The 26,004-nt window shown below is 38.8% G+C and overlaps 1 protein-coding gene across 8 annotated transcripts in view; it reads right to left on the bottom strand.

The window, feature by feature from the left end:
- Window positions 1–2,464: 2,464 nt before the first annotated feature.
- Window positions 2,465–26,004, bottom strand: part of CDH18 (cadherin 18) — a 596,824-nt gene continuing 573,284 nt past the window's right edge. For 7 of the 8 annotated variants that reach the window (XM_075417131.1, XM_075417126.1, XM_075417130.1 and 4 more), the window contains 3 exons: window positions 20,253–20,370; window positions 7,101–7,352; window positions 2,465–5,564 (listed from right to left, as the gene is read on the bottom strand). In XM_075417131.1, the coding sequence (XP_075273246.1) occupies window positions 5,062–5,564; window positions 7,101–7,352; window positions 20,253–20,370 (873 nt within the window). In that variant the 3' untranslated portion in view covers window positions 2,465–5,061. The remainder of the gene's footprint in view (window positions 5,565–7,100; window positions 7,353–20,252; window positions 20,371–26,004) is intronic. The other variant, XM_009938547.2, reaches the window with a different exon arrangement.

The raw sequence follows: 26,004 nt of genomic DNA on the forward strand, positions 1-26,004 counted from the left end.
TGGTACCAATATTTTCTAAGATGTAATTTGTTGGTAACACCTGCTAATTCCTTTGAGAAAGAATGCATGATTCCTGTACACTTGCATTGCATGTGCCTGGGCTTGATCATTATGAGTATCTTTGCCTGTTTTTTGTCTTCTGTTCTGTGTCAGCTTAGGATAGAAACTCCGGCTGTTACCACCAACCTGGTTTCATACACGTGCAATTCCCTAAATCACTCATGTGGACAATGTATTCATCCTATAACACTGTATTTCAGTTTCCAGACAGCGATGGTTAGAGTGGAATAGCTGCTGCAAGTAAAAGTAATGAACCATTTAGCAGTTATACTGCAGTCTGTTGCAAAGTATCGCTTGGTGGCTCTCTCTCGCTACCCATCTGTAGCCATAATGATGTAAGACAGTCTTTGAAATAGTGACATAATTGAATGACTATACCAGGCATTAAAATCTAGTTAAAGTTACCATACCGTTTCTGACACTGACCTCAGGAATACTGCTGGATCACATCTCATTCCTAAAGACAGAGTGCCTTTAGATAGTTCTGTTTCTTCGGTGAGTATAAAATACAGGAGTGAAGAGAAAATAAGCCATTCTAGTTGTGATGAGGAATACAATAACCCATCACCGTAGCAAAGAGCATATTTTATTTGAAAAATACGAATAAAAGATTTTGTCCCTTTTTGTTTATTAAAAGAAAATGTAACAATTTCTGTCAGTAACACTTGCATAAGGAGGTATACTTTACATTACTCTTTTGTTAAAAAATATATAGATATATATATATTTGGAGACTTTGGAAAAATAAGGATGGCCCAATACTTGCAACACGCTCCTAATGTTCCTTAGAATGCATTGTGCCATTTATATGTCCTGCGAGTACAAGGTCTTAGCACTTTATAATCCACAAAATAACCCTAGGCAGCAAAACTTCATACTTTTCTCTATGTTTAGAACATTTCCTTTGTCACTCTTTGTGTGAGTCTATGGGTTTGGTTAACTCCAGACTGGTCCAATTTTCAGATTTTCTAAAGGATGATTTTACAATGTGTTAGACCATAGAAATTTTGTAATTCATTTGAAACACCAGTGAGAATATTTTCACATAGACTTTCTTGCAGTATTCACAACTTAAACAACTGCATCAATAAGAATTCAAACCCAAAAATGTTTACAACTATTTTGGTTTTCTAAGAAGAATGCAAAAATAAAGTGCATAACAGAGAGAAACTACTTTCATCTTTTACAGTCTTCTATGTGTATGTAATAATTAGCAACACTGATAAATTAATTCATTTTCTTTGTATGACTCTTAAACGAATGCCAGTTGAATTCAAGCTCTTCCTTGTCTTTAGAGTGGTTTAAATTACATTTTTGACTGGTTTTAGACTGGCAATATATTTTTACATTTTAAAATGCTTATACAAACCATTTTCTCAGATGACACGTCAAGATTACAGCATACTGAGTACCCTCACCATTACAAGAAAGAGGATTTGTTTGAACGAATGTGACTAATTGATTTGATATAAATGTACTATTAGTTGAATAGCTGTTGTAAATTGTAAATTGAAAAGCCCTTAAGCTCCACTTTGTATGTGCCATTTAACTTAACTCAGTATCTTCCAGTTTAAGTAAAACTGGCAGTTTTCAGCATTTAGTTGTTAAGTGGCAACAGGATTACTATTTGCTAATAAGAAAATATTTGAGAATATGAGTACACAAAAGATCCATGAAAGCTTTAACCAAAGTCTATACAATCAGACTTAAGCATGAACTAGGAAAGAGTTTCTCACAATACTTTCACTGAATGTATACTTCATTTAAATCACCAACGCTACAAAATGATCGTGCCTTCAATGGCATACAGTGCTAATTTTCTTCCAGTTTCATCAATGTCAACATAGAAATTCTCAAATATAGTTTAAATTTTCTTCTAGAACACAAAGGACTAAAAGAAAAGATTGTGGGATCAGGAAAGGAAATTTGTAAAACTGTTCTTTCTGCACCGTGAGGCCGTTTTCTGTGGCCCTGAAGATTTCGTATTCTGCTATTTGTCATGCAAACAACACAGCACCGTGATGTGTATTTTGAGTAAAAAACAGTAAGCATAGTAAGCATGCAGATGTATCATGACAGAAAAGCACATTTGGCGATCACTGTGGATAGGACATACCAAACAGGACACACTGCAGCATCACTGAAGCAGCGTCTCAATAACCCTGAAGAGTTTTAAAGGATTCATTTCCTGGGGCTGTGGGTACGTTGCATGTGCTATACAGCAGCAAAGAGAGCACCAGGAACAGTGAAAAGCAGACTTTTACTTCTCTGAGATATGACCTCCTTCTCTCATGAACTTAATCAAAAGATGAGCATAAGGAGTGATTATTCACGTATGTCACTGCATTTCTGTTGGCTTTAAGCTTGAATGTTCTATGATGCAAATAAAAAGAAAACAATGGTGGAAACACTGCTTAAAGCACAAAATACAGTTGATTTTCTCTGCTTTGGAGTAGTGCCAGAGGGAATACACATAACTAATACCCGGCTCTCAAAACTATAATACAACAATGAATGCAGTTTTCATGCAGATGTGGTACAAAGTATTATGGCCTGTGGTACTACTGCTGCTGAAAGATTTTCTTATTACGCACTCCACTGATACAATATAAAAATTTAGATATTGGCATAAAGCAAATGTGATGTAAATCAAAAGAAAAATCCTCCTTGTAAAATCCTGCACTACTAGTTGCTTCATTTGGGACAAAACTGAAACATATCCTAACACTAACTCCAAAGAAGACAATACATAAACCATTCTCAGTTTGAGTACAACTTTTGCTGCATTAAAGCATCTGTTTAACTTTACTGTACAATGAGAATGTCTCTATAAATGCATTTCTAGAAGATTCTGTATTTGGTAAAACTTACAAAAAAAAAAATCTGAGTACAGAATATTAAACTACCTTAAAATCATCAGCAGAACATTTTAGAGTTTGGGAGTTTTTCCTCTCTAAATTGACTTGGTGATTCAGACGTTGAAAGAGAAGCATTACGATTTTCGAGTTACAAACACAGCAATGCAGTAAAAAACAATTCTGGAACTACAGTGCAACTAATACTTTTTAGAGTTTGAAAAGTTTCTTACAAAGCTACTTGCTACTCTTTCCAGAAGACTGTCTGAAACAAAAACAGGAAACAACATTTTGGGAACGAGTTTGTTAAAAAAAAAAAAAAATCCTCAAAGTAGAACTGACCAGAAGTTTCAGTCATGTCTAGGACCTACCCAACCATACAGTAAAGAAGGGAAGGCTTAATAATCTGGTTCACCTGTGCGGCCCACTGTAGCTCAGCAATAAATACAGATCCTGCTTGGAGGAACAAAAGGTACTCCCTTCTCTACTAAGCTGAAGGTGTTACCTAAAATGCATAGGGAGGAATCTAGTGGATCTGTATCAGTCTCCACACCAGACCAGAGAGTAAAAAAACCAATACACAGCTTCTGCTCGTAACAGTTTCCCTATCAAATGCATATTGCAAGAAGCTCGCTTCCTTAAGTGGAGCTACAATTTTCTTAGATGCAGAAGACTGTAATAGATGGTGGGCCTTATAGGTCATAATCTTTCATCGGATATTATGAGCTCCTGGACCTCTCACAGTATTATGACAGGAAAGGCAAACAAAAGGTTAAAGTTTCAAACAAAACAAATGAAAATATAAGAATCTGCTGGATTAGGTGTTAAGCAGCCTGCAATGTTAAGCAGAACTCTTCAGCAGTTCTGCAACGCTAAAATGTTACTAACGTAACAAATCAATTTATTTAATCCATAGGAACCACAGTAATGGTACATTTTACTTTTTTCTTCCTCCATTGACTTAAAATGTTCCTGTTCCCATGATACTTGAAATAGGGAGAAAAAAACTTGCTCTTCTTAGATGGAAGTTACTCAAAGAGAAATTAAACATCAGTAGATTGAACTAAAAAGAAAAAAGCATAATCTTCTTATTCCCTTTGTTTCAGTTTTCTCTATTCCAATGTCTTACCAGCAGCTCTATTTTGCTTTTAGTCACACAGAGGAATAGAGACACATTATGATTAAAAACTCTGTGTTTTAAATGGACTGTTGTAGCTCCTGGACTCAGCCCAGAAAAAGACTTGAAAAGCTTCCTCTGTTCACATAAGTGAAGCACAGTGAACCAAACTGCATATTTTAATGGTGGTGCCGTTGTTGTTTTTGTTGTAAGAGCCTATGCTTCATCTGCTTCGCGCATGAAAAGTACTTTGGACACATTCCATTTAAATGAGTGGTGTTACCATGAAAAGACAAAAAGAAAAAGCACAACACTGGAAGAAACAGTTCCTCTAGAATGTAGTAACAGAGCAGGGTTATGGACTAGAGCCATGTTTGAGCTAACAGCTAATGGTGCGCTCCGTTAGCTGGTTATGGATGAAAAGATTATGAAGGACATAATGAAATGACATCATCTTAATGCAACGTGCTAATTCTGTAAGATTAAATCATCAAAGGACCATTTATTTAAGAGGACAGGTGTGGCTTATCACTTCTGTAAAGGAAACAGACTGTCAGCGTTTCTCACACTGATAGTAAACCCCATTGGCTACCTCATGTTGGTATCACAAGGCCTAAAGCACAGCCAGAAATGCAACATCACAACCACCTGCAAGAGATTTGCTCCTCCGTTAGCTATCTTCCTAAACAGGCATGACCATAAACTTACTGTAGCTGGGAGATGTTAAGCATATTGCAATAAAGAGGTCATTGCTTGGCTTCACTTTAGATATTGTTACAGATACGGTACCACGGACTTTATTGAGCAATTAAAAAATATACACAAGGGACAATAGCTTCTTTTTTCTGTATTTTTCAAAATTTGACTTTCTTCCAATTGGAGAACCCAATTTCAAATATGAAAAGGGCACTTGTTCTACAGTAACTGCATACAAATTTCTCAGTTCCAAGTAGCATATTCATTTTTCGTTACCGTTGCTGTCATTATATCTCCAGTTGTGTAGGAACTTCTCTGTTCTGGGAATTACAACTAAGTTGTTCTTTCTGGTTCTATTTCCCCATAGAGTTCAGCTAGCTTTTTGAACTCAGGTCCCCAGTCTCCAAGGTAATTATAATCCTGGTCAGAGTATGTTGTGGCTGAATCCAGAGAGCTGATAGATCCAGCTTCTGATCTATGTCCCTCATAGGCGTATGTCTGTAGGGAGTCATATGGGGGCACGCTGGGGTCCAGATCGGCCTCTGCCAGTCTTTGTTTAATGAACTCCTGAACATCTATACTGTCAAGGCTTAAGGAGGGATGATGCCTGGGCGCAGGCTTCAATTCAGGACGAACATCCCTCCGGTATTTTAGCTCCTCAGCAGCTGATGGATTCCGGAGTGCTGTGATGTCAAATGCTTCTGTGTCTTCTTCTCCACCACCCTCGTCATCATATGTCACAACATTTTCCCGGACGTCTTCTTCTGAAATGATCAAGGGCTCCTTCTTGCTACGTCTTAGCGTGATGAAAAGGACCACGATTGCTAAAGAGAAAACTGCAGATATTAGACCAGGTTTAAAGCTTACATCTGAAGAAAGCAGATATACGCTAAAGAAATAGCAGATACTAAGTCACAAATACATAGGTGTAACATTTTCAGGCTAATACTGGTATTCAGGATCATTACATCAGGCAAGTGTCTGTAACAAAGAATGATCGAACCTGCCCAATCTGGAAAAGAGCGTACTTCTATTCCTAAGTGAGCAGTGCCTTTGTTGTGTAATGTGTTACCTTAAGACGGATTACTGCGTGCCTGGAAAGCACCCACATCCGTACAGCTGTGTTTTACCATAGCAACATGCCAAAGTGCAACAGGCTGAGACCACAAAATGAAGGGCAATATTAATAATGCTGTACTGAAACTACAAACTTCCAATACACCTTGGTCTTCCAAAGAGCAGGTAAAAGGCACTCTTGTACTGTATTTTTCCTTTCTGTGGATTGCTGGGGTTTCTTGAGCCCATAACGAAATCCACTAGATTATTGGTGATCTCATAAAGGGCATAAAAGGGGATAACATTCTTTGAGTTAAATAAGAAATGAGTAACTAGGGCTGATATTTTTCAGAGGCATTGTTAAGGGCTTTCAGTGCTTCATTAAAACCAATATTTAGCATATATATTGAATTAAGATTCAAAAAGGTTTATTTTTTCTTATGAATGCCCAATCTTGTATGATGAAATATAAGTTTATAAACTAAATGTGTTACTGTACATTTTAAAACAGCTTTCTGACAAAGATGTTTTGAAGTAAGCTGTGAGAAAAGTAATCTCTAGAAAATGTAAAGCCTTTGGAAAAAGGTCCTCAAAAGCGCCTATATGGATCACAGTGCAATTTCCATTATTTCTTGCTGTCTCTGTGAGAATGCAGAAAGGTACGTGAGTAGTGCAGAGATATGTACCCAGGAAGTTGTGCCTCTGCCAGAAAAAGAGAAAAGTAACTAAAGGGTAGCATTCAAATTGGCCTCGGCACAAAGAAAAAAAAAGTCAAGCTAAAATGCACTTGCAAGGGCATTTATCTAACAGAGTCATTTTATAGTCTCATCAGTCCCTTCCCTCTGTGGATTATGTTGTGCATTGCTATCAGTTTATCCCACAAAGGTAATTAAGAAATTACTTTTGTACAGTGCTAATGGTGCTGCTTACGAGGTAATGCATTTCAAAAAGCTTTCCTCATCTCTTTTCTATCATTTTTCACACTGTTCTAGGCATGGAATGAGAGTCAGTGGCTTTTTGAAATCTTTCCAAATTACAGAAAAAAGATCTGCAGTGCTAATTACTTGATAACCTCTGAAAAATAATTTCTAGTGGATTCCAGATATTCATGTATGTACTTTAAAGACATTTTTCCCCTATTAATTTTAGCTAACCCTTTCCCCTCTAATCACAGCTAGGTTTTTCTAATTACCTCCTACTACCAGCCTCTGGTTCACAAAACGTATCATATTAAAATTTTCTGCCTTGTCACATTCAGAGAGCCACTGAATAGACAACATTAAGGATAGAATTACTTAATATTGAAAATGGCTTACCAAGAAGAATGACAACACAGAGCAGGATTGCAATTAAAGCTCCTGTGCTCAAGCCAGCCGCGGAGAGAAAAGCTTCAGCATGGCATGTTCTCACTCGTCCATCTCTCTCACATGCACAAACCCTAATTGTGAGAGTACTGCTGCTGCTGAGAGGGGGCACTCCACCATCAGAAATCAAAACTGGGAGGTAATAGATATCTTGAGTGGTTCGACTGTATCTCCTTCGTCTTGTCAGGATACTGGCTGTATTGTCTACAAAATCAAAACCAGAATATCATTTTAATGAAGCAAAAAAAGAAAAATGTTATTGCCCGGTTGTTTCCCGTCAAGTAGAAGCACAGGGAATCTTGAAACTAGACAGTCCTAATCTGTGAAAATGCAAAATCTAGAATTAAAACTTAGCAGGAAGCATTTGTGGCTGATGGAGGAGAAAGACGAGTCAGGGGAAAGTATTTAGCATTACATAAATAAGATTATTTAAGCTCAGGTACCTGTCTTAGAGCCTAAACAAACTTAGACAAACATTTGAGGCCCAGTTTGCAATTGCTTTAATCCAGTATTATGCTGTTGGTAGTATAGGGACACTTGTAAATGTGAATACCTGGAATTCTGAGAGTATCTGTTGTGGAATTCGTCCACAACATAAAATACTCTTGATTCTCAGAAGAATGTTAAAAGGTCTTTAGTAACAGTTAAAATAAGACTTTCATGTTTCACTGTTTGTGATACATTTTACAGATCAGGTGAGCTTTCAGAAAATATCTTCAAGGACAGTGGCCAAAGACTCATGCTGTGGAGAGATCAGGAGGAAGAAGGGAGGGGAAGGGATAGCAGAAGGGAAGGGAAAGGAAGGGGAAGAGAGCAGATATTACGTATTCTAAACAGGTGGAGGTTAAAGGTAGGTAGGCAAAAGGGAGACAGTTATATAAGATTTTGTTCCATTATGTTACCTACAGGTCCATCTAGCATATATTCCAGTCAATGAGAACACTAATGCTTATTATACGCACATTGCAAGAGCATTTATAGGCACTAAAAGCTGCTAAACATACCCCTTTAAGTCCAAGAAAATAAGGGGCATAAAGAGAGCACAGGGGAAGAAATCCTACAATAATATATAGTTATATCTTGTTTTCATATGTATAAAATTTAATTTAAATTTGTTGCCACCACTTTAAAAGTACTGGCCCCTGAATATGAGCCCACAGATAAATCAAACAAAACTGAAGACAGTGAGAAATCGGAGACATGAGAGAGTGGAGAGAGAGAGATCACAGAATCACAGGTAGGGGTTGGAAGGGACCTCTGTGGGTCATCTAGTCCAACCCTCCTGCCGAAGCAGGGTCACCTACAGCAGGCTGCACAGGACCTTGTCCAGGCGGGTCTTGAATATCTCCAGAAAAGGAGACTCCACAACCTCCCTGGGCAGCCTGTTCCAGTGCTCCGTCACCCTCAGAGGGAAGAAGTTCTTCCTCATGTTCAGACGGAACTTCCTGTGCCTCAGTTTCTGCCCATTGCCCCTTGTCCTGTCACTGGGCACCACTGGAAAGAGCTTGGCCCCATCCTCCTGACACCCACCCTTCAGATATTTATAAGCATTTATTAGGTCCCCTCGCAGCCTTCTCTTCTTCAGGCTGAACAAGCCCAGCTCCTTCAGCCTCTCCTCGTAGGGGAGATGTTCCAGTCCCCTCACCATCCTTGTAGCCCTCTGCTGGACTCTCTCCAGTAGCTCTTCATCTTTCTTGAACTGGAACTTGGGACTGAGAAATTGGAAGAGACTGGAAGAAAAGGAACTTTCCTCTCATACTGCTTGCCCATGATTAACAGCCACACAGTTTCCAAATTGCAGGGTTGTGGGTTTGGAGTCACAACCACAAACAACACAGGAGTGATAAGTGCAAAAATATATCTGCTAGGTTTCTCTTGCTATTACAAACAAACTAGAAAATTTATTCTTTTTCCTTACCACTGTAGCTACATCATTAAATGTGTTTATCATGATTATCATAAAATCATAGAATCATTAAGGTTGGAAAAGACCTCTAAGATCATCAAGTCCAACCATCAATCAACACCACCATGCCTGCTAAGCCATGTCCCAAAGTGCCATATCTACACGTTTTTTGAACACATCCAGGGATGATAACTCCACCACTTCCCTGGGCAGCCTGGTCCAATGTCTGACCACTCTTTCAGTAAAGAAATTTTTCCTAATATCCAATCTAAACCTCCTAGTTACCTGGGAGAAGAGAGCAACACCTACCTCACTGCAACCTCCTTTCAGGTAGTTTTAGAGAGCTTCTCATAAGACTTGATCTCTAGACCCTTCAACAGCCTCGTTGCTCTCCTCTGGACACGCTCCAGGAATTCAATGCCCTTCTTGTACTGAACACAGTACTCGAGGTGTGGCCTCACCAGTGCCAAGTACAGGGGCATGATCACTGCCCTATTCCTGCTGGCCACACTATTCCTGATACAAGCCAGGGTGCCGTTGGCTTTCTTGGCCATCTGGGCACACTGCTGGCTCATGTTCAGCCAGCTTTTGGCCAGCACCCCAAGGTCCTTTTCCTCTGGGCAGCTTTCCAGCCACTCTTCACCAAGGCGGTAGCATTGCATGGGGTTGTTATGACCTAAGTGCGGGACCTTGACCTTTTTGAACCTCAGAAAACTGACCTCGGCCCATCGATCCAGTCTGTCCAGATCCTTCTGGATATCCTTCCTACTCTCAAGCAGATCAACACAGCTGCCCAGTTTGGTGTCATTGGCAGACTTACTGAGTGAGGACTCAATCCCCTCATCCAGATCATTGATAAAGATATCAAACAAGGCTGGACCCAATACTGAGGCATGGGGAGCACCACTCATGACTGGCTGCCAGCTGGATTTAACTCTATTCACCACCACTCTCTGGGCTCTGCTATTCAGACAGTTCTTTATCCAGTGAAGAGCACACCCATCCAAACCATGGGCAGCTAGTTTCTCCAGGAGGATGCTATGGGGAACAGTGTCAAAGGCCTTACTAAAGTCCAAGTAGACAACATCCACATCCTTTCCCTCATCCACTAGGTGGGTCACCTGGTCATAGAAGGAGGTCAGGTTGGTCAGGCAGGACCCGCCTTTCATGCACCCATGCTGGCTGGGCCTGATCCCCTGGTTGTCCTTCACATACCCGGTGAGCTCACTCAAGATGAATTGCTCCATAATCTTGCCTGGCACTGAGGTCAGGCTGACAGGCCTGTAGTTCCCAGGATCCTCACCCTTTCCTCCTTATGTATGAAAAACTCCACTAACTTTCTAGTTGTTCAGAATCCAGTGCGTAGTTGCTTCCCTTTCTTGAAATGCAACTTATTATATTTTATTAGCAGAGATCATTCTAACAATTTCTCTTTTTATCTCCTGCAGTTGCAAGTTGTTAAACAAAACAAGGCTGGGGTGTATGATCCCTGGAACACTATTCACACTGCTGAATTTTAGCACTCTCTCTGGTATTTTGTTGGTCTGGGCCAATTGGGACTCTCTCACATAATACCCAACCACAGTCAGAGTCAATAACATACACCAGGAACCCTTCCCAGCAGGTGGTATGAACAAGAGTGCACCAGGTTTGTCTTCTTACGTTTCACACAGTGCTTCAACATTATTCCAACAGCCTGCAGATCCTTAAGCATCCTTAAACAGCCTCATGATACACACTGTACAGCACATAACTTCCTTTTGAGCCATGACAACACGTTTTCTTGGGCTGCAATACAACTTTCACATGATTTCATAAAATCGGAAAAGAAAAAAAACATAATAATGAAATCTGAACTCCATTGGGTGCTACACAGTGTCCAGAGGAGGTACAAGGCCAGGTGCTATGTAACGTATACAGCCTGTGTTATTAAGCTCCATTGCAAAAGAACAGTCAAAGTCCTGTTTTACTTTGCGGGTTGCTCTTTTTTCCTTCAGCACTAATACTGCCACAACAAATTAAAGTCTGAGTGGTCACCTAGAAATCTCATTGAAGTCATTAAAGAAGTGCAACACTCCCATAAGCACTTTTCAGCACAAGTACTTATGAACAGAAAGAGAAAGCAATTTCAAAGACGTGACAGTTTTAAGGAGAATAACATTTTAAGATACAACAAATGAGAAGATAACAATTACACAACAATTTTATCCAGGAATAATACCTTAAAAACCTGAGGATATGTTCAAGGACTTGACTTGAAATGTAATTCCCGGTTGGTAGTAAGTGACACCGTATCTGTGAACTAGGCAGTAATATTAACATCTGTCATGTCTCTCATCCCAAAAGAAAAAATTCTCAGATCTTAAACTGCTAAATCCAAAAGATGACAGCAAGTGTTATTAACAATAATAAGAACAGTCTTCCATTTCTGTTTAATCCTTTATTTCTGTTACAGTGTCTACAAGCCCCAAACACTTCAGTTCAGCTACCTTGTCCCATATAAGTAAGAAAATCCTGCAAAATTTTGTCCATGTGAGCCTTCCTGGGCCTATACCCAAAGAAGGCCCAGTATTCAAATCTGAGCAGGAAAGCATAACCTCCTCCTTCCATCCTTTGGTGTAAATCTACAAAAGAGTGAATGATCCAGTATCACTATATAGGTACATGAAAATGCAGGCAGAAAAGAAGAGCAGCAGACGCTGAATATAAAGAAGAGAAATGGAGGATTCCTGAGCAGGAATCTAGCAGAAACGAAAGTATTTAAGTACAGAAGACTATTGGCAAAGATATAAAGGAAAGACCATTGAGAAGTGAACATGTATGCTATATGGATGACTGTGGACAGATGAGGGCAAAATTATGAGGACAATAAAAAAAAACTGTGAGAAAAATAAGAAGAAAAGACCAAAATGACAAAATGGACTATTCAAATATTACAGTGAAAAAATCTGAAGGGACAAATTTGAAGACAAATAAAAAATATGCTCATAATCTTTTGGGCACTGGCATGGAAATCTTCTATTCCCAATATCATCACAGGTGATAATTCTTGCTATTACTCTCACTATTACAGAGTTACAGATAGCAACTCTTAGCAAATGCCTGTGTGTACATATAAATAAAATACTGGAAAGTAACTCAGCTCTCACGTACCATTCTTTTTCATTAAATCTTTTAGGATATTTTATCACTGAGATCTCTAACATTTTTACAGAGAAGGAAACTGCATCTAAGTTCTGATTTTCCAAAGGTCATTGAGAATCAAGGACAGAGGAAAATGACCAAACTTAATGACATTGGCATAATAAAGAAATCATGTCTCTCATGTTCTAGTCAGAGCTCTGTTCTTGAGGACAATCCTATGTAAAGGTATGCCAACAAAATGAGCAGGTAATAAAAGTTTAGCCAAACTGCAGGACCAGCTGCATCCCGACAACTATTCTGATATCTAAGTTTGCATGTTTAAATTATTTACATTCCATATCAAAAACTGTTGGAGGACCCATTGACAGAGGAGCTAGAAAGACAGCAACTTTTAAGAGAAGGATCATAGCGTGAAACAAAAAAATCCCACAAACTGTAAAAGCTACAGGCAGTCAACTACGAAGACAGAAACTGATGACCTAGGAAAGAGTTTTCTGAGGTGTGGGGGGGAAAGTTACATCAGCAAAGCTAGTTTGAAAGGGAGGAGGGGGGTCATGGATTGAGAAATTCCTTTGATACCTGAAAGCAGATACAGCAGATAGACAGGGAAGACAAGTCTATAGGACAGCAGCAATAGGATGATGGGAACTACAGATCTGATTCCTACAGGCCTGGAAAGAAAGGCCTTTTTATCTCAGTAGAATTAAACTGTGAACTTCACCCCTGAGAAATACGATAAGAACCAGAACTCGCTGAAGATGAAAGGGCTGACTGCTAAGGGAAATTAACAACTCCAACACAGGGAAAGAAAGTTTTATCTGATTCCTTGCGGTGCACCTTGCCCCATTTCATGATCTAAACTTTCTCATATCTCGGCTGTGCTTTGCAAACATGGCAATTGGAACTTAAGATTTATCTCAAGTGGGTTTGAGGTTACACATGGGAAATTCTGCATGGCTCTAACAGAGTAGCTCTTCACACTCTGAAGATGTGGTAGTTTATGAGGCCGGACTGCACACTGTATACAAGGCTATTAACACATTCCTCTTGTCAACATCTCTGCCTTTTTACATTGAACTTCTGAACGAAGAAAAGAAAAAAGGGCACAGGAAAGTAGAGGAAGCTGAGATACAATGATCACATCATGGAAGGTGACTACTAGAGCACTTTGGAGGATACTCATTTATTATTCACAATTTGAGAATTCCTTTAACATATTATATATTACAGGCAGACACAAGAGAAATTAAAGTAAAAAAATAGAGTAAAAGCCTGTGAATAGCTTAAGGCATGTTTTAATTTTCAGCTCTGCTTATATCAGCAGTTCAAATTCTATACATTTTCTGAGAAGTCATAACTAATTAAAACCGAAGTTGGAAGAATTTGCATTTCTTATATTTCTAAAGTTAGAGCAGATAATTTATTTTTGTGGGACTATATTGATAGGCATTTCTGTTTCATTTCTTTACTGGTAGCTCTTGTAAATATTTTTTCTTTTGTGCTGGTTTCAAAGCTATTGCCAATGGGCTTCCTTTCTAGTTCAGTGAGTAGCAAAAATGAAAAGCAACATAGCAGACTTTTTGGGCCTGAAACATAGTTATTTGCTTATGGTTTGGTTTGTGAAACATGAACAGACAGCAGCACTGAAAAGAAATGCACGAAGAATCTATGCATTAACTTACCCACCAGATCAATCTTAGATCCAAATTTTTTTTAAAACAAAAAAGAAATCAACAAAATTCACAGGTCTGAGGATGAAAAATGTCTCCCTCTGCAGTAGCTCGTCCTGGTTTTCTGTCCTTTTGTACTTGTGGTAGAATTCCTTTTATTACTTTCGTATGTTGATTCTGTGATAATGCCTGCTCAGGCATTCAATCTGTTTACAGTAATTCTCTGGACTGTACTTACAGTCACATGTATAATACTAACTTTGCACTTTCTCGGATGTCATTTTTATTGAATAAATTAGTCAAAATGTAAGAACAGTGGCTGTTTTGTGTTCTGGTATACTATTAATATATACATTTGCATACCTAACTTGCTTAGCCTTAGTGACTAACTTCTCTGAAGCCTTAGGCCACACGCAGTGAATTTGTCGCCTGGATACAGTGAACCTTTGTTGAACCCCTATTAAGCCAAGTAAGAGAAGGAGGGCCCCAAAGATGAAGTTGCAGCTAGAAGATAAGGAAGTTTTAAACTGTTGGTGGACAGCAGCAGGGCCTCTTTGAAGATAAGAGAAGAATCTTCAGCCCTCCCAGGGACAATGAAGGAGCCCAATGAGGAACAAAAAGACCCCAGAACCAACTAACACCATGGGGAGAACACATATGGAGTGGGAACTTAGATTGTAAGGGTGTCATTGCCCAGATATTACTTTGTATGGGGTCCCTTTCTGGAGGCACCCAGCTTGAGCTTTTTTACATCTCTGCACCACTCAATAAATTTGTCTGGCGTATGTTGTGTTGGAGACTGTGCTTTGGGAAACCTAGGGTTGAGCCTGAGGGATGAGGAAGTGCCCAAGAGTGAGTGTGTGTGTGTGTGGAGTCAAAAAGGGGCACCCGTCAGCTCACTGGAGGTGCCGGCTGCAAAGGAACTCCGGTCCCAGCAGTTAAAAGTTTCAGGTGGTGTGTGTGCGATTCCTTGAATGGTGTGGGAATGCTTGGGCAGCAGCTACTCCCTTAACATAATGTCTGTCAACTTACAACTTGTCTTCTTTACAGGACAATATTTCATGGAAGGGCAGTAGTAACTTGCAATACAACATAACCAGAGCGAGCATGCCTCTCTGATGTAAATGAAGGCAGGAACTACGTAGTTGTTTCCCGCTCATTTTGGGGTGCAAAGCAGGTGTCTCAACCTGACCTTTTATAATGGCACTTCAGATGCTCTAGAGCGACTAAGACATGGTCTAGTATCTGGCGTGCTTATTTGCAGTTTTAAAGTCCTGAAGTCAGTTCACTGGCCTGCTACGGACATCTTGAGCAGTACGGTTGGAGACAAGAATTTCACACATATAATGGAAGAGAGATAAACAGAAACTTCTGCAAGTGAATTCGTGCTGGGATGGCACAAATTACTCTCTGGAGGTTGCCCTCTTCCTAAATAACAGCAATGCCAAGTAAAACTGATCTTATTTGTACTCGTTTTTGATCTGTGACACAGCAAAACTGCTAATTTGCATCACAAGCATGAGTGGATGAACACACTACAAATTCCATTTTATACAGATGCCATTGAACTTGTGCTCCAGATTTTACAGAAAAGCAGGTCTCTACTTCTGTGGGTATTAAACTATCTCATGGCATCACATTAAGAAAAAGGAATCTCCAAAGGGATCTCCAAAGGGATAGTATCAGAAAAATGGCCTACCTTTGTTCCAACTCCAGAATATCCTCCATCACTGGGCAATTTTCAAAAGGACAGATCTTTGAAAAAAGTGGGCAGAGAGGAAAAATAAAACTGCAAATATTTTTGTGAAATGAAACCTCTATCCTGAAGACGTGAAAGGAGAGGAGAACAAATGCTAAGCATTCTCTAGGGAGTTATTCTTCCTCAAAAAAAAGGTAAGCTTTGCCTATTATCAAAAGTTGGCAGGCTCAATTTATTAAAGTAAGAGAATGTACAAATCTTATTGGCAGTGTTGGAAGAATGTGCACAGTCTCTGCACAAACCATTATCATCCAGGAAATTTACAATACCTGTTGGAGTAGTAGGTACACTGTACATCTTGTGAAAAAAAATACCACCAGCAAATCAGTGCTTTGCAGTGCATGAAATTCATAAATGTTCTCTTGCACCTAAGTGAACTGTTCTCTGGGAGTTCAATCTTTTGCCAGTTCCAGGAATAGTGTTGTGTAACTTCTGAAAGAAGTTTTTAATAGGTAAGAAAATAGGCAGAAAGAGGAAATACATTTTTTAAACTCCAAGAGAGACGGGCTGTGCAAATGTGTGTGTCTATATATTAATGGTTGGGGATATCATAGCGACATGCTCACATGCATTTCCCATCAAGCTACCAGATTTTGAGAAATATATAAAATGTTTGTAAACATCTGGAAAAATATTATTATTTGTTCAGGATAAAAAAAGTACAGCTTTAAAATTCAGTACTTAGAAACAGCTCTATGGTGAAGAAATTCTTTCATCTTTCCTCTGATTCCGCATTAGAAGGTGGCTTTAGTCTTATATTGTCCTGGCAATTTTTTAATGGAACATCCAAAAGCACATATTTCTGATTAGGCAAAAAAGTGTAAATTTGAGATATAACATACAAGAGAAAAAAAATATTAAAAAATTATCTATGATAACGTCCTAAAAAATAAAGTGAGAACACAGACAACAATGAACTGAGTTATGTAGCATCTGAACTGCAACATAAAAGCACCTTCAGATTAAAAAAGTATTTGGCTGCTCAGGTTTTAATAGAAACTGCAACATTTTTCTGGACAGAATAGATTGTAAACAGTCCTGTTTTCATTAAAAAGCCTTCATAAGTACAATTCCCAAACAAACAAAAGGCATCTTCCCTGGGTTTGCTCTCTAAAATTGCAGGAAAGGATTACAACTTGATGTGTTTTCTTTGTCTAGTGAAGAATTTCTATTGCAGCTCTTGTCCTGTCTTGCTTACATATATACAGATAGTGCATCATTTTGTTGGCTGTCCTCTTGTTCATACTCTCAAGCCTTTACCCTTTCTGAATAGCACTTTGTCAGTACATAAAAAAACCTCAACCAGCAGCAAAGAGTCTACTGTAGCTTGAGAATCCAGTCAGTAGGGAAAAAGGTATCATATTCTGTCTTTTCCATTTTTTTCTTTTCATGCAAATTGTAAACACCTACAGAATCCAGAAGGTGATCCAAGCAACTCTTAGGTTCTGTCGGACTGCGTATTTGGTATAGCCCTGTAGCTGTCCCCTGACCTACATTTCCCTGAAGGTTTTAAGCTCTGTGTTATGAGGGTGCATGTTCAAAGGCTGGAGCTTTAACACTGTGGATTGTTACTGAGTAAAGGCACAAGCTCAGGCCCGAGAGACAAATGCTTAACTGGTCATGTGATCTGGACTGCCACCTTAATATCTATTTCCTCTGCTGAAGCCATAGAATATTATTGACCTGAATCATACACGTGCTGAGATTGTACATTGCTGCAGTCTATACAGGTAGGTAGGGACAAACTATGAAATCTTATGCTTATGCAAGTCCTCTAAATTTCAGTCAAAGTGCATAGATACAAGTGTGAATATTTAAAGTATGAAACATTTAATTTCACTGCTGTAGGGTCTTTTGATCTTGTAGCTCTACTGATGATAATGGAGTAGGGGAACATTTACGAAATAGTGTATTTGGGCTCAAAAAGCAGAATTCTGTTGTTTTTGGGTTATGAAAACAAGGGAATAAAGTGTCTACTGAGTTTTTTGTGAAATGAAACCTTTGTCCTGAAGAAATAAAAGGAGAGGATAACTGCATCCAAAGATGACTGCAAGAGAAATATGGCTTAGCAGTGACAGATACAGTTACGACAGACTACCACTTTCAATGTGACATCAAGATTTTGGATTTGTTCGTTCTGCAATACATTACTGAAAACACTGCTAAGGCAATTGCTGTAGTTTTTTCCTTTAAAAAAACATAACAAACAAATAAACAAATAAAACCCTCCAGGAGTGCCAGCCTTTATCGACTTATTAAATCCATAGGTAAAAATAGCAGCTCTCTTGTATTAAAAGCATTCTGATTATTTTTAACCACCGATGCTCAAAACCATGAGTTTTCAAAACTGTAAAATTGTCATAGACATAAAAAAAAGCCTCTTCTGCCCACCATCTCTCAGCTATTTCCTAGAATAGAAAGCAACAGAAATTCCATTTCTGAATAGGAATAGATGATAAATATGAAAGTTGGAAATGCTAGACAACTGGATATTGTGAATACACTTTGTGTTTCATTGATATTTTACATATAGATAGTATGACAAAGAAAAAGGTCCCACTGATGGGCAGTGTTTAAACAGTACAACCAAAGGGTCATGTGTCGAGCAAAATAGTGACAATGCTTTTGGTTTTAAGATAAATTTCTTGTTATGATTTGAGTTAAACTGTCATTATGTTAATTTTATGGGCAAACTGGAAACTGCATTTCTGGAGTCTCTGTAAGTGTAGAAGTTTTATGTGAGATGATAAAGGAAGTGCAAACTTACTTTCTGTATCTCCTTAGGTGAAACAAAAACACAATATGCAATAGGCCTTTACTTTAAAGGACATTTTTTCCAGTTGCTTTCCCTACTTCTCCCTGCCAAATCCAACTTGGGGAAGCCCAAACACTGCCTTCTGCTGTTGGTGGTAATGTCACTGCTCATTGCTCTTGGGGAGGTAACAAGAAAGCAGCAAATACTTACTGCTGCATACTTATATCTGAAGCGTGACACCACTGCATTAGAGATTTATGAAAAGTTCTCACCCTCTTATAAATATGTGTAGGTAAATAACTTATGTTGATATGCAGTCCTTAAGGTATAACACAACATTTTCCATTGGTATTAAACACAAGTAAAACAATTAAAATATGTCCAAAACCATAAAATATCTACTTCACCATGAACCACAATTTTAATAGTTATTCAAAAGCATGTCTTGTTGCAAGTCTCTTGTACTGAAATGAACATGGCCATGGTCTCCCACATAAGATCACAGTCCAATACTCCATGAGTTTATTTGAATGTTAGACTCAAATACAAAAATACACAACTGTAGACTTCCTTCATTTCAGGAACAACACTCTGGCTTTTGCTAGAATGCTCTATCACTATCTGAGTGGAATTGATATACTAATCTGGGAAAGGGCTGGAGTCATCACTTAAGGTATATTTTCAATACGTGAATTAGTCCTTCAAATATTATTAGTTTTTTAATATTGACAGATATTGGATTGATCTCTTTTGGAACCAGAATGTGAGGGCCGTGAACATTCTGTGTGATTCTGTGTGTGTGAATCTAGTCCAAACAAACAGCATAACTTGATTTTTTTTTCTGCTGTAGGTATAATTAAACATTTTTTTACAGATTCTTTAGGAAGGTTATGCAGTCTCCTTCCCTGAAAAGTTTTGAAAACAGATAAAAAATATCTGTCAGGAATAGTTTAAACATCACTGTATATGCCATATGTACCAATGACGGAGTTAATGCTTCTCAGTCGTTACAGATGAGTAGTGATCTGTAAGACCTCAGAAAGTATTCCATGGCACTACTGCAAAAATATAGCTGTAAAACAAAGCCAACCCTGCCACACTTCCACACATGCATACAAACAAAACCGCACAATACACATATACACAAAAGCTCAAGAGGAAAGTTACAGACAAGTATTTAAAGTTTACTCTCATTTTCATCAGGTTGCAAAACAGAAACCATATGGCAAGACTCAACACATAGTACAGGATGATTTTGGGTTGTTTTGTGGAAAGGCTGGATGGTTCTTTGACTCAAAAAATGTTCAGAAGCACTTGGTTGGGTGACTCTGAAGGCCTTTTTCATCCTGGGCCTATCTGCTATGAATTTCTGATTATACTTTTTAGGCACACTTTCTTAGGAAGGCGTGAAGCAATAGACTATCACCCAGGAAACACTGAAGGACCTCCTCTTGGTATGATAACCATAAAAGTAAGCATGAATTCAATTTTTTATGCCCCTTAAATTCTTATTTTCGCCTTTAAGCAATTACTGGCAATAACCTTGACAGTACCCACTCAGTGCTATTCACCTAGAAATAGACCAAATTGCTAACATCTTTTTCATTAATACACTTTTTAAAAGCATTTCTGAATGTATGAAGTATAAATGCTAAAATAAAATGGAATATAAAAATAAAATGCAATATCTGATTATTCATAGTTTGCAATATGTTGTATACACCATGTCCTTGATATCAGCCAGTTCAGTGATGACAGATTACAATTTTTCTCTTCTGTCAAGATATGCATTGAAATTGTTCTATTCAATGACATCCCAAACAAAATGGAGACTGATTTGATTTCTTTGAGATTTCTGTGTTTGATTTACCTTCATTGTCCCTTAGGGTGAAGTTGGGATTCAAAGCAAGCCCTTCATCAAGGGAAAAATGGAATCTTGCCCCATTTGCAGAGTTATCTTTGTCAGTTGCAGAGATAGTTTGAATTACCTGAAAGAAAAATTAACGGTGAATGTGTTGAAATTTGAACTTGACCAAGTAGTACCTGACCTGAGCAGGATGCTCAAACTTAGCTTATTTTAATTTTCTACTTGACTGCTGCTAAATTCAACCAAGGAAATGACTGGGCCATTACCCTGATTTCTCTAGTATGAAATATTTCAGGAACCACACTTCAGAGCTAGATAAAAGCATCTAAAGCATCTATACTTTCTGGTATTCTGCTATGGTCAGGACCTGGTACAGAGATTTTCACCATCTGCATGGCATCATGGTGACTTTCAGAATTGTTTCACCTAAACATCTGTTTTTATGGAGCCAAAATTCAGGCTGAACAAGGATGGTCTATGTGGAGCATCATCTGCTTGCTACCCCAAGAATTAAATGCACTTCAGTACTGGTTAGAAAAAATAATTGTTTAACCAAAATGGCAGGTATATAATGCCAGCTCTCTGTTTAAAATTTCTATTAAGAATCAGTTTTAAATTGCTGCAGAAAAGAACAGGAAAAACAGCAGCAACTCTTGCTTTAGTTTGGTTTGCCCAAAAAGAACAGAATTAGATGTAGCAACCATGTATGGAAGAGGCATTTTTGAAAGGTAGGACCTATGCCTTCGAAAGCCCTGGTCGTTTTTAAAATTTAGTTTCAACTAAAACTGAGCTAAGCTTTCGGAATGTGTGACCAAGCAATATTTCTTCCTCTGCTTTCATTTTCATGCTGGGCCTGGAAGCTCAGCTGCTGAAGTAGAATTTAATAAAAGTTGTTCTTGTGATATAGGCAGTGAAGCCCACACAGACTGCTGCACGGAGCTGATAGATATCCTGAGGGAAGCATAAAAGGGGGAGGGAAAGTGCTCTTTTCATGAGAATTTTTCTGTCCAATGTTCAGCTGTAGTCTGCTGGGGCTGAACCTGAAGTATAAACAGTGCGGGCTCAAGTGTTTTGGTCTGTTTTAAAACTAAAAGACAGCACACAGTTCTCTACCAACATTCACATAAGAGAAGAAAACAAATGCATTTTAAAGCCAATAGAACTGAATGCTTATTTCATTTACTATATACAATACAGTACATTGTATTGACTATACACACTGGAGACAATTAACAATATGAAGATAATCACTAAGAACATTTTAAAAGTTTGTTGTGACACTTTTTTTGCTGAACTATAGCAGAATAAATTCAATCTGAAATGTCTCTAATCATGCAGTTTACCAAAGTCATGGCAATGTCGGTGAAAATATTTGGTAAAAGCTAATTGTTCTCTACTGAATTTTGCAAAGGTGGCATATCTGTTATGGAAACGACTACCATGTAAAAACAGATATATAAGATTATCTTAGGTAGATATGTTTAGTTAATAAAGTTGAAATGCAGTGAGGTAAAGCAAGACAAAAAAATGTTGATGGAAGAGTATTTGCAAGAGAATCAGTTTCTGTTATTATTCAAAGACTGAAAATACTGATAAAAACCATGCAGAGCCGTAAAAAAAACAGATAAGACTTTTAAAAAAGATGAATTTATTGAAAATTGTTTATAAATCCTCAATGCTCTTTATCATTGAAATATAAGTCGTTTTGCCATGCACTTTCACTTTTTATTTGACAGCCTAGTAGATAAACTTTTGTCCCGATGCCCTCTCTTACATAAAACATTCAGTGACATTTTACAGAATCTTGCTTGAAGAATATAACATTTTGGAACAAAAATACCTTTGATCAAGACCTCGTGCCACTAGACTGGTATAAAATTTATTTGTTTTTAAGACAAATTTTAAAACTCAAGAAAATATGCTGTCTACATTCCCTGATTTCACACATGGAAATTCAAGTAACCCCTGAGTTCACCCATGTATGTCAAAAGTATAGCAACAGATGGTATAAAAAGCAGGCTTTTACATGAGGAAAATAGACACTGAATGTGTAATACCACAGGTCAAAATATTTTTGACAGAACTGTTTTGAAACAAAAAGTTCACACTCTTTCAGAAAAGACTTCTGCTTTCTAGGGAAAAGATTACAAAAACATTCATTCAGAGGTGAGGAACAAAAGTGTGTGACATCTTGACACTCAAATGTACTATCAACCCTTTTCTAGTTAATAGGCCAACTAGCTAATGGCCTATTAGCAGACATTAACATGCACCTTAGCAAAGCTGATTAAAACAAAAATGTAGACAGAGAACCTCAGCTGCTGTTCAGCTCACTTGACAGCACTGAAGCCATGAAAATGAAGGGGTGTGGTATTTTTTTAAAGGCAAGATTTGGTGAGAAAAGAAAGGATTTCAAGAACAGAGGAGAACTAATTGAAGAGCATAGAGAGCAGGTGCTAAATTCTACTCAGATGCTTTTCAGAACTGAATCAATAAACCAGTAAATATACACAGGACAAACTTGTATATGTGGAGGCGTTCCTTGCCAGCTACCATTGATTTCATTTGGCTATTAGAAATAACAGCACCCAGGGTGAGGTGGCTCATGTTGGCAGCACAATATTTTTACGCCTTGATTCTGAAAAAGTCTGTGTGTGTGCACGTGCACATACACATACTTGTGTGTTAATTTACTGTGAGATATGGTGTCAGGGAAATGACATTTCAGTACTCTCACAGTTTTTCCTACTATTCCTCTGGAAAGCACCCAGAAAAAATGTTATCTTTGGAGAGCTATAGTAATATGACTAGCAGATCTAGTCAGATATTTTAACAGATTTGTACTCTGCCAGGACAAACACTGAACTTGGAAACATTCAGAAAACTGTCAACACTTCAATCCTTCACTTTCCAGAACAAAGCATTTAAACATTTTTTACATCACTATTTGCTCCCATTGTCTTAAAAATAATTTAAAAAATTATAAAAATAATAAAACGTTGCATTTGAAGCAACGGAAAATTGCAAAATTTCATTTTCCTACATTGGCTAAATTTCACAATTATTCACAAAATCAGTAGATTTCTTGAAGTCAGAGTTCTCCAAGTCTGGATACCATCTAAGATCAAATCACAGCTGCTTTATCTACTTTAATTAGTAGTATCTGCCAGGGATCACCAGGAATCTGTTGGACATAGTTGGTTAGTGTGCTCAACAAGGTGACTGCTAAGGCAGTAAAGCTGTCACTTCAGTGTGGAAATTATCATCCTCTCACAAGCATTTGATCTTCGAGATGCCTCAGGGGGATTCATTTAACCATTTAAGTCCTTAAGTTTTATTGCCTTTTTTTTTTTAAGTAAATAAATTAAGCTGTGGAGGGTAAAAGAAGCAGGAGACAGAGGCTGTGCAATTAAATGACACCGAGATTTCTCTTCATAGAAGCCTATTCTGAAAATAAATAAGCAAACATGAAAAGTCTTCTGATGACAAACTATTGACTAGTTTATCTTGCACAATAAATACAAAAAATAAATTAAAAATTTCTAGCAGCTAAGGTGTTTCTAGAAAGCTATGACCTGACTGCTGTTACTGACAATTGGTGGGACGAATCCTATGACTGAAGTATGCCTATGGATGGCTACAGACTGTTCAGAAGGGACAGGCGGGGAAGGAGAGGCAGAGGCATTGCCCTCAAGATCAAGAAATGGATACAGTGTGAGAGCTGCTATATTTGTTGCTAGGCAAACAAGAGGGAAATGCACAAGCAGTTGAAGCAAGGACAGGCATCCTGGGAAGAGTATAGGGGTGCTACCTTGTTGTGTAGGGAGGGTGTCAGGAGGGCCAAGGCACGGCTGGATCTGAATTTGGCAAGGAACGCAAAGAATAACAAGCAGGGCTTCTACAGGTACGTCAACCAGAAAAGGAAGGTTAAAGAAAGCGTTACCCCCCCAATGAACAAGAATGGCGACCTAGTTTCAACAGATGAGAAGAAGGCTGAGGTACTCAACAACTCTTTTGCCTCAGTCTTCCGTGGCAACCTCTCTTCACACACCTCTTGAATTGATGGACCACAAGGCGGGGACGAGGGGGGTAAAGCCATTCCCACTGTAAGGGAAGATCAGGTTCATGACCACCTGAGGGACCTGAAGGTACATATACGTCTGTGGGACCTGAAGAGATGCATCCCAGAGTCCTGAGGTAATTGGCTGATGCAGTTGCCAAGCCACTCTCCATAATATTTGAAAAGTCACGGCAGTCAGATGAAGTCCCTGGTGACTGGAGCAAGGGAAACATTGCACCCATTTTTAAAAAAAATAGAGTAGGACCTCGGCAATAACTGACCTGTCAGCCTCACCTCTGTGCCTGGGAAGATCATGGAACAGAACCTCCTAGAAGCTATGCTAAGGCCCATGGAGGACAGGGAAGTGATTCGAGACAGCCAGCATGGCTTCACCAAGGGCATGTCCTGCCTGACCAACCTAGTGGCTCTCTATGATGGAATTACTAGATCAGTGGACAAGGGAAAAGCAGCAGATGTCATCTATTTGGGCTTCTGTAAAGCCTTTGACACAGTCCCTCACAGCATCCTTCTCTCTAAATGGGGGAGATATGGATTTGGTGGGTGAACTGTTTGGTGGATAAGGAATTGCTTGGATGGTTGCAGCCACAGGGTAATGGTCAATGGCTCAATGTCCAGATGGAGATCAGTGACAAATGGTGTCCCTAAGGCATCCATATTGGGACCAGTGCTATTTAATATTTTCATCAATGAATTAGCGAGATTGAGTGCACCCTCAGCAAGTATGCAGATTACACCAAGCTGAGTGGGCTGCATGAAAACAAGCGTGGCCAGCAGGTCGAGGGAGGTGATTCTGCTTCTCTATTCCACTCTGGTGAGACCCCACCTGGAGTACTGCATCCAGCTCTGGAGTCCTCAGCACAAGAAGGATGTGGAGCTGTTGGAGCGGGTCCAGAGGAGGGTGACAAAAATGTTCAGTCTGAAGAAAAGAAGGCTGCAGGGAGACCTTTTAGCACCCTTCCAGTACCTGAAGGGGGCCTATAGGAAAGATGGGGACAATCTTTTTAGTAAAGCCTGTTGTGACAGGACAAGGAGTAATGGCTTTAACCTAAGGGAGGGTAGATTTAGACTGGATATAAGGAAGAAATTTTTTTACAATGAGGGTAAATGAGTAAAACACTGAAATGAGTGGCCCAGAGCGGTAGTTAAGGCCCTATCCCTAGAAACATTCAAGGTCATGTTGGATGGGGCTCTGAGCAACCTGTTCTAGTTGAAGATGTCCCTCCTCACTTCAGGGAGGTTGGGCTAGATGACCTCTAATGGTCCATTCCAACCCAAAGCATTCTACGATTCTAAAACAGATGTGCTGAGGAGAGAAATGTGTACTCTTACAGGGCAGTGCAGGGCTGGAGCCCAATCTGAAAGCATTAGTCAAGCAGAATTGCCTGGCAATATCTGACAGAATTTGTTTTTTAGTGGTAAATCTTATGGACAAGTAAATATTGCCTTTTCAGTGATTCAAAACCATTCAGCTGGGCATGCTTTTTAGCATATGGAATGCTTGTCTTGCTCTGTAATCCTTGTTTATTTGTCCCTCCTCAATATTTGTTGAACACTGTAATTTTCTTTCTTAAACTAGACAGTAAGATCTTCTGAGTAAGAGCCATGTACCATTGTGCTTTCGTTTTGGTTTGGCTTTTGTACATTGCAATCGTATCACAATCTTTTCTGAAACAT

Source organism: Opisthocomus hoazin, chromosome 3 (genome assembly GCF_030867145.1).
Source record: "Opisthocomus hoazin isolate bOpiHoa1 chromosome 3, bOpiHoa1.hap1, whole genome shotgun sequence".
NCBI lineage: Eukaryota > Metazoa > Chordata > Aves > Opisthocomiformes > Opisthocomidae > Opisthocomus > Opisthocomus hoazin.